A 17,739-nucleotide genomic window follows, 5' to 3' on the forward strand; every position below is an offset into this window, starting at 1 on the left:
AGTATCTCTTAACTGACTATTCCAACCAAAATGTGGGCAACAGCACATTTGAAGCCAGATTGTACAATATTTTGTCTGGTTGTCTGGTTTCCACAGAAGTGTGGATAGGCATTAGTGATTCAAGGCCATTCACCACCTTTTGCTCCTGTTAAAAAAGGGCAACGCAAATGTGACTAGATTAGCTGAGTGGGCAGAGAAAAAGTAAGTACCAGCACACCTACATGGTTCCCTGTACAGTCAGAGCCTTGTTAGTGTTTATGAAGGGGAAAAAACGTGGAGCATTTCTTCTTATTGCATGTATTTAAAATGCCAGAGTTCTTCCTCAGGTAAAGACTTTTCATTATTTTAAGAAAGCCTGAGGTGTTCACCCAGTGTTTCATCATGAGGAATAAAAACAACACAAAAACACCCAAGGTGGCCACACAAAATGCAGAGAGAGCTCATGAATTTTTGTGAGTGAAGAGATACAGATCACCAGACACCTACGATACGGTATGGTGTCTTTAACCTTAAATCTTTCAAATACAAGAGTCAGGATAGAAAAAGATACATTCCACTGGTTTTCTGATTCTTTCCTATGAAGATATAATTTTGTCATAGGTTAAACTGACATTCTTCCAATTCAGACAGCGTGATCACATGATATGCTACATACATCCATCTTCTAAGCTGAATGTTATTTAGCTCTTCATGAGCTATCGATATCTCATATGTAGGTAGAAAAGTCATAGACTTCCTAATATTTCTCAGCCCATCTCCATGTTTTGGATAGCATATGAGCAGTGTTTATAATGGGACTTCCAACATGCTGTTGAGAGCACGTAGAGGTTCAGGTGGGACATCCAAATGCATCAACCAGTTGTGCTAATGAGAAACAGTTTTGGTTTTATAATTTCATATTTCAAACTAAAATGCTTTTAAATAATACCTATCTTCATATTTAGTTTTGTTACATGTCAGTCAGACTTCAAAATAACAGCAAGAGAACAATAAAAGTCATGAAAAAAAATTGTTCTCTTTAGTTTTACAATGGACTGGAAATCTGATTTTTAAATACTTTAACATGACTCACACAGCCATTACAATATAGTCACCTTTTTCATCCTTTGATTCTCTTAATATAAATAAAAATAAATCTAATAGTACAAATACATACAATCCAAAATCTGTATTAATTTCACCTCTGATTCTACAGTGTATTGTAAATAATTCTATGCTGAAGTGTGTTCAAAATCCTCAAGAAAATAGTAAAAAAAAATTTAAGAACTTTTCAGCCTAAAGCATTTGAATTAAACCTGCAATAGCAAAGCTTTCAGAGCTACCATAGCATAACAGTGGATGAAGCTATCATCTGTCATGGTCCAATATTTACTGAAAGCTGCTAAATTCAAGTAGATGCTTATGCTATAAATAATAGGAAATGTGTCATCTGTGAGCATTTCCCAGCAGACCAAAGGTATCACACCCACTGATGTATTCAAGCAAGATACACTAACCACTCTTAAACTTGAAAAGCCATTTAAATTTAATTTGAAATACTCTATATATCCCCAACTGAGTCACTCCTATTTCTCCTCCCTGATAGGCTGATTTTAGCAGAGGCTAATTACATTCTAAAGACAATTTGAATTCAGTCATATCTTAATCCTCACAAACACATTCAAGCACACACCTAGCCCTGGGCCACAAGATCAAAGGTGGTAGTATTGGGTGGACTGGAGGGGGTAGAGGGATAGAGAGAAGGAAGAGGTTTTCTACATGCAGCACTATATTTGGCATTAGCCAATGTTTTTAGACAGTCCGTTTCTTCAACATCAAATTCAGGCAAGTACAATTTGATGATGTCTTTTGGTAACTGGCTGGTTTTCATCTTTGTTTTTCCCCTAGATACCATTGTCTATGAACGTGTCAACATTTCTTGCCTATGATCAGCCCACGATAAGTTACTGTGGAGTACATCATGAACTGCTTGCTCACAAGCCCTATGACTCGAATAACCAGGAAGAAACAGTGGAAACACACCTAGAAACTGATCTGGATCTGAGCACAATAACAACAACAGCACGAATCAAGGAACACAGTCAGCAGCTGGCTTAACTGGGGGAGGGTTTGTTGTCTTTTTTTTTTCCTGTAGCAGAGGCTGCAACCAAATTCTATGTAGTATCATGGACAGAAGTGAGAAGACATAGCATTATGGATTCTAGGATCCCTGTTCAAATTAAAAACGAATCACAAAGATTAATTGTTTCAAGTCTACAATTTGTAATTCGTTAAGTTGTGCAGTATTTTTTTGACTTCGGAGTATGACCCTTAAAGTGAATCTTTTTCAAAACTCATCCTACCTACCTGTATAAACTGTACAGATGTAATGTATTTTTCATATTGTAAAGTTTCAATTACCAAGAACAGCTGGTATGTACAGTACCATAATTTAATTACATCTTACTTTACAAGTTTCAGTTTCTAGGGTTTCAAATTAACAAAAGTTATTTCTTGTGTTATTAAGTTACTCTGTTTTGTAGGGATCATTTTGTTACTGCTTTTGTGCCCAGAAAACTTTAATCTAAAATTCTGTCCTTTGCAGAATATGCACCGTTTTTACCGTGTTTAATGTGTAGAATTTTATCTACTGGTTCCAGAAGTAATGTAGTAACCAAAAGGAGGGTTTAACTATTCAGACTTCTAAGAAATTCTTGAAATACCTAGCCAAGTTTTCTTATAAATGAAAATCCAAAAAAATTTAACAATTCTCAAACTTACCTGTTGCCTTGAAATACAGCCTGATTTGTAAATCAGAAAAATGTAATGATAAACAGATATATTTTAACAACAACGTTTATGTATGCAACTGTTAGTCGACACTGATGATGTTTTGTAAAGTCTCCCTGTTCTTCAAGACAATACGGACAGGAGACTTCAATAGGCAGCTGTCTTTACAAAATCTGCTGTGAAAGTATAGCCTGCCAAATCAGGCATTTGTATTTCTACTTAAAGACAAATGGGCCCAAAACCTACTTCTGTCAAAGATGGCTGCTGACAGAAGTGGCAACAGAAACAAGCCCTTAGAGTTATACTACTCCTAGAATGTAAAGTCTTACTCAAAAGTAAGAAACCTCTACTTCGCTGAAAAATACAGTAATTCAGACCAAATGGTAAAGGTTAATAGTCCTTTATCATTATGATACATCAAGTTAACGAAAAAAACCCAAAACCTTTAAAAACTAAAAAAAATGTAGTATTAAGTCTTTAACAATTACTACGTTGCTTATTTGTCTACCATTTAATATCTGGATTGAAGCATTCTTATATCCCATTCTTCCGTTTTAAATCTTCAGGACTTCTCAATGCTGTATGAGAATAACTTTTATAATACTACCCTCATGTTGTAATCATAAAAGATTACAGAAATTAGAAATACATTATATCATGCCGACTTGGTGAAATATAAAAGAGAACACAAGCCTTCCAAAATATAGGAGAAAAAAGTTTCATATGGTGAAGCAACTTTTTTATAATAAAGAGAAATTATATAACCACAAATCTATTTTTCTGAATGTTTATCCCACCATATTTTCGTGTAGCTTCAAAGCAGAAGACTGAAATTTAAAATTACAGTTCAACTGTTTGTACAAAATACAAAGCAATTATAATGAAAAATAGCTTCAAAATATTGTTAACAAATGAATCTGCATTCACTATCTTTAAAGTGGAAACAAAGTGTCAAAACAGAATACATTGTATTGGTTATTTATTTAGCATCTTAGATTTTGTAACATATTTTGCATAAATTATTTGCTATTCAAAGCATTACTTGTCTTTTTAAGACTCATCTTAAACCTTCACACTTCCGTTTCTTATTTCTTTACTACATGGGCTCTTGAATTTCTCATCATCTGCTACAGTGCTGGAATTTTACTATGCACAGTTTGAAAATACATTTTTCTAATTATAAAATGAAACCAAAAAAGCAGGTGTCATTCTGGAGTCAAGTGACTTTTGTGCTGCAGGGAGAAGTTAACTGCTTCATTTCAAAGTTGTTTTTAAGGTTTAACGTTTAGGCATTCCAGTCATAAGAAGACCTGAGCTGTTAGGATCAAATACCATCCTCCCAAAAGACTATTTCAGTTATTCTTACTCTGTCCTTCCTATTCTTTACCTTGACCCACTGCCCTCAAATATTTATGGTGTGTGAGTGTGGTCCTGGCACTGATGCAGTTACTCAAAACGCACAGATGTTCAAAGGCTCCATGTACTTCTAATTTATGGAGAACTGTACAATGGGAATATTTTCAATGTTAGACACTCTAATGAATTTAGGCTAAGGAACATGATAAAATATTTTCTTATGCCAAGCGACACAAAATCTTTTTTACATATCTGGTTAAACAAGCACAACTGGGTATATATTCACGTACACACAAACATTTCTGCTTTTGTTTCTTTTCCTCAATAACGAAGCATACATTAATGAATCTGGCTTGTCTTGGACCTCTCCTGAAAGACCTGTAGTTTCAGACCAACATATCAATAGACAAATGGTAGAATAGCAGGGCCACAGAAGTAGCAGCGATTCTGCACCTCAGAGCTCTGCTATACTATGACATTCATCTTCCTGTGCTTTTGTAGTGCCAGGCTCCCTGTAACGCCAATGGGCCACTCCAGGGCTCTGAAAGACAGATATGACATCCCAGGGCCCAAAGCAGCAGTGAAATACATGCCCACCCCAAATCTAAAGTGTTAAAACATACGTTTCCATACATATAACTGGATACCGGTTTTTTAATGGACTACATCAACCTGAAATGTGCTAATCTCAACAAGATGGATGGATGTCTTCAAGAAAACTAGATGGCAGGTAGGTACCTTCCCTAAAAAATCAGTATCATGAAAAAAATCTAGGTTAAGCTAACCCAAACAAGGACTCACTCCTCAAGTCCTATGTTAGTGTGTGTACACCTGCTTTCCAACAGATTATTGCCAGCTATGTACTGACTCGGAGTGCACAGAAATAGTAAATGCTCTTGTTCTGTGGACAAAACAAAAACATATCACCTAAAAAAGCCCCAGTCTTCTAAGCTACAAGTTAGCAAGAAAAAGCAGGCTGAGCCTATGTGTTCAAATATTTATTTACAGAGGGTCACTTTCATATATCATTTCACTTTGCAATAAGATCCATAAACCAGAAACAGAGGTAGCCAAAAGCATCAGTCTTACAGTTAAGTGACACCGCCATACACTGTTAGATCATTTTATCAAGAAAAAGCTGGGTGAATTCATTATGCTTGCAAAATACAAACTGATAGATAGTATAACCTCTATCAATAAAAAAACCAGACAATTTTAAAAATAAATCTAGCTACAAGCAACAATTCACACCATCCATCAGCGGATCGTGCTTGTACAGCTATTTACAGGGCTGAAACAGCGATTAGGAAATTGAGCACAAGTATCTGAATGCAGGTCCTATCTAACGAAGAAGTTATATAGGAAGATTAATGATTAATCTGAGAAACTACTGCACAGGTCTCATGAAAGTATATAAAAAAATAACAAACACTAAAATAACATCTATACAAGAAAGCAAATGACTGTTTCAATTCAAAAATGATCAAAATTTGCAGTATAAGGCATTGTACAAACTATTTGCAAGGGATCCGAGAGCTACTACTAACAAAAAAAAATGTATACACAGTTTTCAGAGATATGTGGGAAATATCAGACTTCTTTTGGCAACATACAACAAACAGAAAATGTACCAGCCTTAGTTGTGTACTAGCTTGCTTTACTGACAGCTGCTCAATTTCTCCTCCTCTCTCAAGGCATTTTTTATCTCTTACTGTTATTTCCAATCTCAGATTGGACAAGAAAACAAACTGTGCAAAACCCATAACTTTAATGGTAAAAAAACCAAAGCAAAACTGCAAGAGTGTCGTGGTTTAACCCCAGTCAGCAACTAAGCACCACGCAGCCACTCACTCACTGCCCCCCCACACAGTGGGATGGGGGAGAAAATCAGGAAAAGAAGTAAAACTCATGGGTTGAGATAAGAACAGATTAATAGAACAGAAAGGAAGAAACTAATAATGATAATGATAACACTAATAAAATGACAACAGCAATAATGAAAGGATTGGAATGTACAAATGATGCGCAGTGCAATTGCTCACCACCCCCTGATCGATGCCCAGTTAGTCGCCACGCGGCGATCCCCCTGACCCCACTCCCCCCAGTTTCTATACTAGATGTGATGTCCCATGGTATGGAATACACCATTGGCCACTTTGGGTCAGCTGCCCTGGCTGTGTCCCATCCCAACTTCTTGTGCCCCTCCAGCATTCTTGCTGGCTGGGCATCAGAAGCTGAAAAATCCTTGACTTTAGACTAAACACTACTTAGCAACAACTGAATACATCAGAGTTATCAACATTCTTCTCCTGCCCAACTCAAAAACATAGGACTGTACCAGCTACTAGGAAGACAATTAACTCTATCCCAGCTGAAACCAGGACAAAGAGCAACACCAATGAGTAGAAAAAAAAAAGCCAGGATTCCAGTATCGATGGAACTGTAATAAATTCTGGAAATTGCTGTATTAGCAATGTAGGTAAACAAATATGGTTAATGTAAGCAAATTACATAATCATGTATAGTGTCAAACGCAAGCAGCTGTATTTAGTTCCCAGTTGGTGTAGTAGAAATAGTCTGCTGAACAGGTGAGAAAGAACAGTTCAACTCATGTTCCCTAACCTGATCCTCCTCTCTTAAGGGAAATACCTTTTTGCTCCAGACTTTTGCATGGGTCTCAGGGGCTTGGGCTTCCGGAAGGCAAATCTTAACTGTAAAGGCATAAATACCTGTAAATCTATATAATAATGGTTTTACTTGGTCAGATCAAAGGTACATCTAAGGCTTGATAACCTGTCTCCAACAGCAGCTGAAAGATGAAACCCAAAGAAGAACTAAAGAATGGGGCAAGCACACAGCAGTATTTCCCCAGAATGCCCCTATAGTTCATAACAATTTGTAGGTCAGGGACTTATGGAGCCAAATGTGGTGTCTTAATAGGCCCTCTTTGAATGTGTACATGGCTTCTCTGAAGCCATATAAATTTGTAACATTCACAAATCCTGCAGAAAGTAAATTTACTTTGACAAGAAAAGCTGCCTCTTTTCTTTGTTCTAGTAGAAATGAATGATAGAGTAGTGTAATAATAACACTTTCCACTTCCATTTTTGACACAGAAATATGATTATCACGTAATTAATAATGACAGGCTGACAACTTCCAGGTAGCTTGAATAACATCCATCCAGTCATCTAAAGTACAGACATTACCTGAAACCCTGTAGATTTAATTATCAGATTTCCCTTGGGGGGGTGGTGGTGGTGTCTTAAAATCAAGATTCGGCTAACAAGAAAGCTAAATATTTTTTCAGCTTTCTCAAGTCCATCACAGTGGTAAACAAAAAATAATCCTGTTTCTCACAAAGTACTGCAAAACACTTTTCAACATAGAAAGGCACACATGAAGCTCTTATTAGATACAAGTTTGACTGTATGATCCATATTTAAAAGCAGATGTTCATTAAATTCCTAAAAAAAAAAATCTAACATTTAAGTGAATTAATAGTTCTATTATAAAGTAACAAGGCCAAATTCCATTTTCCTGCTCTACCTAATTATAGAATCTGATTAATTTTAATTATAAAGTTTCAGAATAAATCAACGTGAACATCATCAGAGTTCATGATTAATGTTATTTTAATGAACACCTAAGGAATTAACATTTTGCCACTAGAACCTTGCCAAGAATTTTTATGTAAGCCGAAGTGCAGTGTGTACAACTGTGAAAATCCCACATGGCATGGAGCTTATATTCTACTTTATCAACATCAATTTTGTATGTAAATAACTCATTCTTAAAACTGTCTCTTTAGATGGTTAACTACAAAGGAGCACCTGCTGTGTAACAGCAAATGAGCCTGCAACATGGAATTCATTATACCCAGTCCTGTTACATTAAAGCTCTAATACATTCATAATAGTGGACACTTCAAAGTGTCACCACTATAGACATGATACATGTAACGATAATAATATACAAGTGAGCATTAATTAATGTGGCAATAGTATGGAATTTCTTTGGATTAACATTAACATTTGATGATTGCCTTATTAATTGCCTTAGGTCAACTGACGTAAACAGGATGGATGTTATTATAATAAACACTAAAGGAATTTAAAATATTCAGTTATATAAGAATATGGTTTTTCCAGCTTTCAGAGAGAGTACCCTCCACTTCGTATTCCGTAAGAAACAGACCTTTTAAGGTGGATGCAATTCAGCAACAGCTATATCTACAATCTAATCATCAAGTGATTGCACCAATGAAACGTATTTCAAAGTCAAATAATTCAAACATTTTCTAGACTAATTCTGTGCTGCTTCGAGAACAAAAACTCATCAACTAGGGATGAGAACACTCATTAAAAGAAAACGATGTGTCCCTCCAGCACTCTGCACTTCAATAATTTCAGTAGTTTTATACAAGAGAATGTCATAAATGAGGCATGGAAAGCCAATACCTGAACCATTCATATTGAATACATTCTGTTGTCATTTATTCTTTCAAAAGAAGTAACGAAACTGATTTATTTTTCTAGTAATAATGATGCACCTCCCTTTTACATCTTGCTGTTGGTAACTTTATTTTTAAAGAACCTGTAAACTCACACAATTAGTATACACTTCCACTATCCACAAGCCTTATTCTCATTTTCAGAAAAGGAAAAAATACAGCTAACAATAGTATATCTGAATATGCAAATAAGATTCATCAAGATTTTTTTTTCTTGTCTTCTGCTTTAGCATTATCTAGACAGTTCATATTTCTCCTCCTTACACTTCTGCAACTTGCCTCTTTCTCCAAGTTCTAACTGTCACAATTGAGAATGCCAGAAATAAAAAAAAAAAAAAAAAAAAAAAAAAATTCAGGCTGAGTTACTGGAGGGGAAAAAAAAACCAGTGTTAAATGCCTTTCAGGTATCCATCTCCAGAGCTGAACAGGTTTGCTGCCTACTGAGCACACACTGAAGTTTGTCCTACTAAGTGCCTTTTACTTCGCCACTAGATCTTGCAAATATAAACTCATAAATATGCTAATACTATAACATGCTCATAAAAATCAACCTTTTTTTTTTTCATTCTACCACTACACAAGGTGGTGCTGGTTTTTGGTTTGGGGTTTTTTTATCTCTTTGCTCCCTAAAGCCTTGAATACATATGATTAATAGATGTCAGTATAAACTGTCCTAATTCTACTTTCATCAAGTGATTACAACACAAACTTTCAAAGTGGAACTGGAAGGGGTGACCATGATGTCCTCCCCATCTCAAAGCAAAACCAACTTTACTATGATAGATGCTTCTCTAACTTCTTCAAAAACCTTCAGCCTCTAGGGAACACAGTATCTACATCAACCTGTATCCATGCTTAAATATTCTTATTATTAGAATATTTTTCCTTATGCCTAACCTAATTACTACTTGTAGCTGTTGAAGGTCTACACCCATACATGCCATGGCCACAATGAAAAATGCCATGCAGTTTACTACAGACTGCGAGTTTCATGATGTTTTAGGAGAAGAAACAATGATATTTGCCAAAATTTTAGCTTTCAGACAGACAGATGCACTCCTCGTGAAGATGACCAGTACATTTAAATATATATATATATCATTTTTTTTTTAATTATATACTTAAATAGGAATGGAGTTAGTGAACCTGATTGGGAATAAGCATTATTTATCAATTTCTATTTCCATTTTTAAGACGTTATAATTCGTAAGATTTGCACGACAGGATTCATAATCCTGTCTACTGTCTGGCTTAAATATAGCCATTTCTATGCTACTTTTTTCCTGAAGCTTTCTTCCATTTCTTTATTTCTTTGAATAACTTCTTGAATCTACAAAGAATCTTGTGGAAGATACCTGGATCCCAAACATGCATAAAGATCTGCCTCTATTTTGCAATGCAGGATCAATCTCATGGTTTAAATTTAAAATGACAACTCAAATATGAATTGCTGCCAATCTCTTCTCCCATATTCACAAGCTTTAGCACTTGTTCATTTTTTTCTTCCCTACTTGCATGCATTTTGCCTCAGAATTTTTAAAGTTCCACATTTTCTTTAGCAAAGAAATTAAGAAACTCACTGAAATTAAGAACTGATTTCAGATCATTTATAGTGCTAAATTATAATCTAAGATTCCTTCATGTAATATGCAAGTATCTCTACTAAAAAAACAAAATTATTTTTAGAAAAAGCATAAATTAATATGTGCTTGTGGAAATAAGCATTAATGGCCTATTATAAGACTTTAAGGTTTTATTTTATAAAATTTGAGGCAGGGGGCAGGATTTATGCAGGGGCATTGCTAATACCACAAAAAAACAATAGTTACTGGAATAAAACACTCACATTGCTAGCTAAAACTTCAAGTGGTTTAAATGCAGAGATAATTCAGTGTTACTGCCGAAAGAGGATGTAAAGAAAGGGGATATAGACATCATAGATGCGACTATGTTATGCTGCAGGAATAAAAAAATATATTCTCAAAAATTATACTTAGCTAGAATAGAAGATATTTAAGGCTGGTTTTTAAAAGAAGGTACAGGCTAATAAGGCACTAAATAAAATAGGAGATGAGAAGGATTAAATTTAAGTCTGGACTGAATACACACAGGCAAACAACCTGATAACGAAAAAGGCTTCTGCCTTCCTCCCAAATGAAAAAAGTTTTATTTCCGTTTTCTCCAGTACTAAATATCTTCTGCATATCTGAGTAAGCAGTAAGACAGTATCCAAATGTAAATCATTAAGAAGGATAAAAAAGCTGGCCTTATATAGCTGAACTAAAAGGAGTAACTGACCACAGAGAAAAAGACAAGTCCCACATATGCAAACATTTAAATCTCAATTCTCTAACTGCTCTGGGAGGAAAATAAATAACTACACTAGAGCGTCAATCAAGTGCTTTTATGTTAAAAATAACTTATTGCTAATGACCTGTTTCATCTAAGAAGACTTTAGGGAAACCAAGGGAAGTGGAAAAATAAATCAAAGGCAGAATTATTAAAAAAAAAAAAAAAAAACAAACAATAATATCCATAAGGACACCAAAATATTGCTCGTATGAAAATTAATTCAATTACATGGGGAAACGAGGACATACAATGCTGCCTATCAAAAGCAGAGGTCTGCTATGCTTTAGTGGTATATTTTTCCATTAACATCACAGTTTCCAAGACTCAGTTATAAATGTAACCTTGGAAAATAATTTAAAAGATAAGCAAGCATTATAAAAGGAAAATCTTTAACATATACATTGTAGCATCAACAGGTCAAATAAGCTGAACTAGTATGAGTTGCTGTATAAGTTTACTGTCTAACTGAAGAGATAAATAAGCAAACCACCAATTAAGAATGAAGGTCAAATGTGCTAAGTGCCCGTAACAATTCTTGAGATTCTTACAGTCATTTCTCACACAAAGCCAGTATCTCCATTAAAGTTGTCCAAAAAAGAATCAGCATTTCACTGAAAAACATCTTCTCCTATGCCACAAACTTTAGGAAATACATCCAACTAGGAAAAAAATTAATTCTATCTATACAGGAGAAGGGGTAGATATGTAAAATGGAGAAAGAAAGAAGAGAAAACAGTAAGAGAAGGCAACATAAAAAGACAGAAATGACACAATGATGAAGGACTTGACAAAACAGTGTAACTGGTCATTATGGTAACAGATTAAGATAAGCAAGTACACAGGAAGTAATGAAAATGGAAGACACAAATTAAGCTGTTCATTCATATCAACTGGTCCTAAATCAGATTTAATCCTCTGGGGAAAGGGAGTGAACACAATGACTTCTAGATTCAACAAGCTATCTACCTCATCTGCCATGGCAGTAAAAATAGGTGAATAAGATGTTATGTTACATCAGAAGGATTGGATAGTAACACTATATACATATATAAAGACAATACTATCTGAATTGATGTTACCTTTTCAGCTTGAATACTTCATTTTGTTTGGACATGTCAAGGTATATCCATTATTTTTCATCTACAAAAATGGCTTTTCCTTTGCAGCAATAACTCTCAAAAGAATTAGTTTTAAAAAAATGCATTTTTCACCTTTAGTAAAAGCACACTAAAACTGTAAAATACTCTGCTCCCAAAATTCTTATAAAAATAAGAGCTTTGCAATCAGATATACTTGATTTAAAGGTAATGAAGCAGATTTTGTGGGCTGCAGAACCTTATAAATCTTTTCTGATTTCTTTTGGGGTAGAGAGAAAAGGGGAACTGTTGAAGGAAAAGATGATAGATCACATTTGCCTGCGGGTAATAAGGCTTCCTACAAGGAGAAATGGCATACTATGAATAATTACATGCAGTTTGAGGCCAAAAGAGACATAAAGAGTCTAGGGCTGGTCAGAAATTTTGGCTGCCACAAAATACTGATACAAAATGCATCAGGAAAACAGGATGAATTCACACTGTTTTTCAACATTTTTTCTTTTACTAATTTGCTTAGCTTAAACAGCAGGTCAAACCGCAATTTCTTCCTTCTGCTTTGCAGAAATTCTTCCATCTTGCATAATGAATGTCAATAGAAAAAGAAAGTAATAGCCAAACTGCATAGAGAGAATGTCAAAGCACCAAAAACACAGCACAATTCCAATAAACAAGAGATATAACCAGGACTGTATTTTAACAAAAATATTGAGTGTATTTGTCAAAAAGTGTTTAGAAGACACTACAATAAACATGGGTGTTTGGCAATATAGGCAACAACAAAAAGCACAGCATGAAATATTCAACACAGATGACACTTTTTAAAAAAATTAAGACCCCCTTTCCCCCCCACCCCCTTTAATTTTACCAGATGTTACACAGCTGAGCTTACATCCACAGAGGTGAGCTTAACTCCTTGAAACAAGATGATATTCTGGCTCCATTAAAGTCAGTTGAAGTTCCACCATTGGCTTTAGAGGATTTGACCTTTTAAAGTAGTGGGGGTTTTACTCTTCTACAGATGATAGTCAGGAGTCAGCAATGGATACAAGAATGAGTATTTTATGTAGCTCAGTTTGACAAAGGCAATAGCCAAAACACACTAGCCAATCTCATAATTAAATACTTACTGCAGCCTTCTCAGATATTTCCTATACTTGAAAGAATATTTTACGAGAGGGTAACTCCTTCCTTCTCACACTGAAAAAAACAACTCATCCATATAGTGATTTAAAAATTTAAATGTTATGTGTCACTGAGAAGCGGCTATTAGAGCCACGCAGAGACTGCCCCCCTCTTGACCAGAATCTTCTCCACCTTCTCCTTAAGAGGATCAAAAAGACGCTGAATCAAAGGTATGCTTTACTGCAACACAATTCTAAAGAGAGGAAAAGCTGTCCTGCTGGATAAAAGAAACTAAAAATCAAAGTGTTAGTCAGCCAATCCCTCCCCTGCTCATCACCTACCCTTCCTTTCCTACAAGCTTGTTCTCAGGCTAAGATTTCTCAGTGGGGGTTTTTTTGAGATGCAATAACTTTACAAAACTCCCTTAGGATCCACAGAAATATTACCTTCTCTGAAGTGTCCTCCAAGAGATACCAGTCCCTAGCTTAGGAAACTCCAGAAATTTCTCTCAGCTGAGCACGCTCACCTGTTCTCAAAAGAAGTGCATTCTCTCTTCCTTCTGGAAAGCTCCACCTGAACAAGGGCTACAGGGGCCAACAGGGAAAATATGTGACTTTCTCCCTGTCTCTGAGCCAAAATATAACATGCAGTAACATTCAGTAAAGAGTACACAATTGAATAACAAAAATTATACTATCAATCACATCATCCCAGAACATCAAAAGTCACAGCTTATATCACAGTTCATAGATCAAAAGCATCAGAATAACTTACATTTTTCTTCTTTGTAGTTTTAGGAACTTCAGACTATTTTCTAGGTTACCTTATGTATTACTTCAGCATAAGCTAACATGATATTGAGTGAGAATTCATTGGCAGCTGGTCAAGTGTAAACAATCCATCAATCATTTCTATTTCCTTACTGTCAGCAATTCTAATTTCAACTCTAGAAAAAATTTGTGGTTTAAACTGTGAAATATATCACATAAACCAGAGACATTCGATAGTATGTTTTTAGACTCTCAAGCTTATTGTGAAAAAGCCAGTTCAATACATAATGAAGTCATTCTTCCTTTGTAACCACCAAACCTAAGGCGGGGGGGGGGGGGGAGCTGCTTCAACTAGAACAGATGAACAAACTACAATCTATCCCGGAATAAATCCATCAGTTTGTACCTAAAGCTCCAGTAAAAATTCTGGAAGAATTGCAAAGCTCTCTCATGTCTTATATTTACATGATTTCTGCCCAGTGAAAAGTAAATACATATTCTGGGTTGTTCTTATATTCCAGTCAGTGAAACATCAACCAGTTACCACAAAAGGACCTTTCAGATGACAACAGGAGTCACATCTTCAACATACCCAACACAGTGCCCTGCTCCAGTTTTCAAGGTGCTGTTTTTGCAGACACATTTTCATAAGCAGCTTTTCTACAAGAAATCTACCTGACATTTGGCAGAAGTTCATGAAGAGGGTAGCACTGCAATTAGTCACACAAAACTGCACCATCACCCTCGCAAATTTTCTGCTCACTTGGCATACCAGATTTCAGAAAAAGCCACAGTGTGACAGGGTCCTGGGGTGGAACAGGACCAGCTTTTTCCTTCACATGTAGCAGAAGCACACTCAATCTCTAAAGCTATGTTTATTATAGCTTTCTGTTTATTAGAACAGAAAGATTATGAAGTTGAACACAGCAACTATCTGAGAAAGAAAGCTCAGATGGCCGGGTGACTCAAAACATATGAAAAAGGTTACCTCCCTCACATCTGTATCCTGAGACAATGGGTGGCTTACTCCTTTCTTGCTTCCTAGTCCAACACCTTGCAGCAGCTTCCTGGCTTGCAGCCATCTTAGAGAGTCTCCTCTAGAACCTTGGGAAAATTTCCTCCCTCCAAATTTCAGGTGAGGCTTGCCTGGAGGTCCACTCCCTTTGGACATGCAGGCCTGGGGCAGCCTCCTGGCTCCCAGCTGTACCCCAGCCCACTCCACGCTCCAGGCAGTTTCCTCACTCGCGCACACCCCCAAAGGCAGGAACAGCCTCCAGGACCTCGCAGAGTTCCCTCAAACCTGAGGCGCAGCAACCAGAATAGGTAGGTCAATGCATCCTGTTTTTAAAATAGTGTGGTATGAAGTGCATACAGAATACACTAAGACCATAAACATTTAACAACACAATCACGCGTGGCCTGTCAAGCTGGCTGTTTCCCTGCTAACAGGTTAGGCAAAGTTTCATCTGCCTGAGAAAATGTTAGGAAAATCACTCCTCCAACCAGAGTCACAAGAAAGTAAAATTATATTCCCTCTCACGTAAAAGCACTAAGAACAGTAATATTGACATTTCTTAAATTATTTAATAATTATTAAAATAATCAATATTAAAAGTAACAGTAAGTACAAAGAGTGATGTTGAATACTAAATATTATTTAGTTTATTTTTATATTAACACTGGGAAATTCTTGTGGATTTCTGCCATACCACCAAATTCTAGAAAGATTTGTTTTGTTGGTTGGTTGTTTTTTTACAGTGCTTATCAACTTTCTCCAGAGAAAAACATTAATATGAGAGAGCAGCTCACATATTACATTACACAAATGCAATTTGATTACTAAAATTTTAATCTTGTACAGCAAAATTGCAATCTTCTATTTCTTGTACTTGAGTTCTAGTTCATGAACAGATTATAGGATGTGAAATTGTTAGGTAGATCCTAAAATGCTAAATTTAGATAAATCTTTCTAATGTAGTTATAAATTTGGCTGATAAGATAAACTGAATCACTGTTAAATGTACTACTTTCATGCAAACAGCTCGTGAGGAAATAGACTCTTAGTATGCATACAAATATTAATAGCTTCTTTTGTATATCCAGCCTTCCCCAGATACAGACGGCAAAATTGTAGAAGGGACAGATTATTATCTGTAGATAACCAGGAAGTCTAAAAGCCCCACCAAATTTCAATCCAGTTTTGATCATATGAATGCATATGAAAAGCATTCACCATTACAATTCTACACTAATCTGGGGAAAGAAACCAATTTGTAGTAAGAAAATGCACAATGAAGACTGGGAATATTACTCCTCCTCCATCTTTTCCTTTCTAAATTACACAAACTCAGTTAAGTCAGCTTCTAACTTCTTATACGTTCTAAAATCCTTGCTTCATTTCGTTCCTCTTATCAGTCCACGCTATTCTTAAACTGTGATGCCCAAAAGTACATACTGAGGTGAGCCCTACTGACAGTTCATTTCATCTGTAATTCTCTACAGTTCCCAATGCCTTATGAACAATACCACTGCTAAGCCAGAAATCCTGCATTTTTATTTATACAGCTGACTTCTTCTCAAGGGTAATCATTTGCACTTGTCATTTCAACTTGCAGATTTCAGACCATTTCTCCAAATTAAAAAAAAAAGGGAGGGGGGACAGGACACACACACAGCGGAGATGCTTTTACTGTCCTATAAAATACTTAGAACTGTCACCACGGTAGCATCATTCAAACTCTCAGCAAGTCCAACTCTTCATTCCCTCAGCCACCTTATCAATGGAACCACGTAATATATGTGGACTCAGGCCAGTCCTTGCAGAATCACACTTTATTAAACTATCCCAAGTTGACCTGCAATAGGATAAATAACAATTCACTAGGAACATTACTTTTCAGTGAACTGTATTTTCCCCTAACAGCGGGTTAACTATACTCCTCAAGTTTGCTTATGAAAACATCGTCCTCTCAGTGTAAGCACATGTGCAAAGTTACATCATGTTTACTACACTAGCCAGCTGTTCTGTCAAAGAACTACATGTATTTGACAAAACGTATTTTGAAAATTTCATGCTCATTCTTTATCATGACCTTCTTATCCTGAAGATCTTTAGGAAATGAACATTTAAGTATTTACTGCAGCTTCTTCCTGGTTATCCAAATTACAGGGACTAATCTATAAATTGCCTAGTTTTAAGATAAGTTTTGTTTTTCTATTACTTGCAAATACTCATTCCTCACTGTTTTGTTACAATCAAGGCCAAAGTTTCAGAAACTCCTTTCTTAAATATTCTTTAACCTCTTTCTGTCATGTATTTCACTTTGTGTTAGTAACTGTGTTAAGCATTTATTTCCAGCTAACTATTTACATGAAGCCTGAAGCAGGTAAAAAAATCATAGTATTTTTGAGTTACTGTCCCCCATTTAGAAAGGTCTTGACTTTCCTTCTTAGTTCCTCTTATTAATAATGGATTAGTAGAAACATTTCTTCTTGCCTTATGCAACTTCTACTGGATTGAACTCTGTCTGCGCCACAGCTTTTTTGGCTGTGTCCACAGTCAACACTTGTCTTATTTACACTGCATGTCTACTTCATTTTCCAGTCACTATAAAGCTCCTGAAGCAGGCAAGTTGGTCTCTTTCTATGCTTTGCACTTTTCCAGAAGTTTGCTCTTGTGCTTTAAATAGCTTCTACCCTCTACCTTCTTTTGAATCCCTTGTCTTTATTGCAATCTTTTTTAATGAATGATTTTTCTGTT

General features: G+C 35.8%; 2 protein-coding genes across 5 annotated transcripts in view; one reads left to right on the forward strand and one right to left on the reverse strand.

The window, feature by feature from the left end:
* LRRTM3 (leucine rich repeat transmembrane neuronal 3) overlaps positions 1 to 3,540 on the forward strand; it is a 90,002-nt gene extending 86,462 nt beyond the window's left edge. For both annotated transcript variants that reach the window (XM_009925748.2, XM_069795732.1), the window contains one exon: positions 1,888 to 3,540. In XM_009925748.2, coding sequence (XP_009924050.2) covers positions 1,888 to 2,097 — 210 coding nt within the window. In that variant the 3' untranslated portion in view covers positions 2,098 to 3,540. The remainder of the gene's footprint in view (positions 1 to 1,887) is intronic.
* The window catches only part of CTNNA3 (catenin alpha 3), a 531,540-nt gene that overhangs the window by 382,854 nt on the left and 130,947 nt on the right, over positions 1 to 17,739 (reverse strand). The gene's annotated exons all lie outside the window — the stretch shown is intronic.

This window comes from Haliaeetus albicilla, chromosome 11, assembly GCF_947461875.1.
Source record: "Haliaeetus albicilla chromosome 11, bHalAlb1.1, whole genome shotgun sequence".
In the NCBI taxonomy this organism is placed as follows: Eukaryota; Metazoa; Chordata; class Aves; order Accipitriformes; family Accipitridae; genus Haliaeetus; species Haliaeetus albicilla.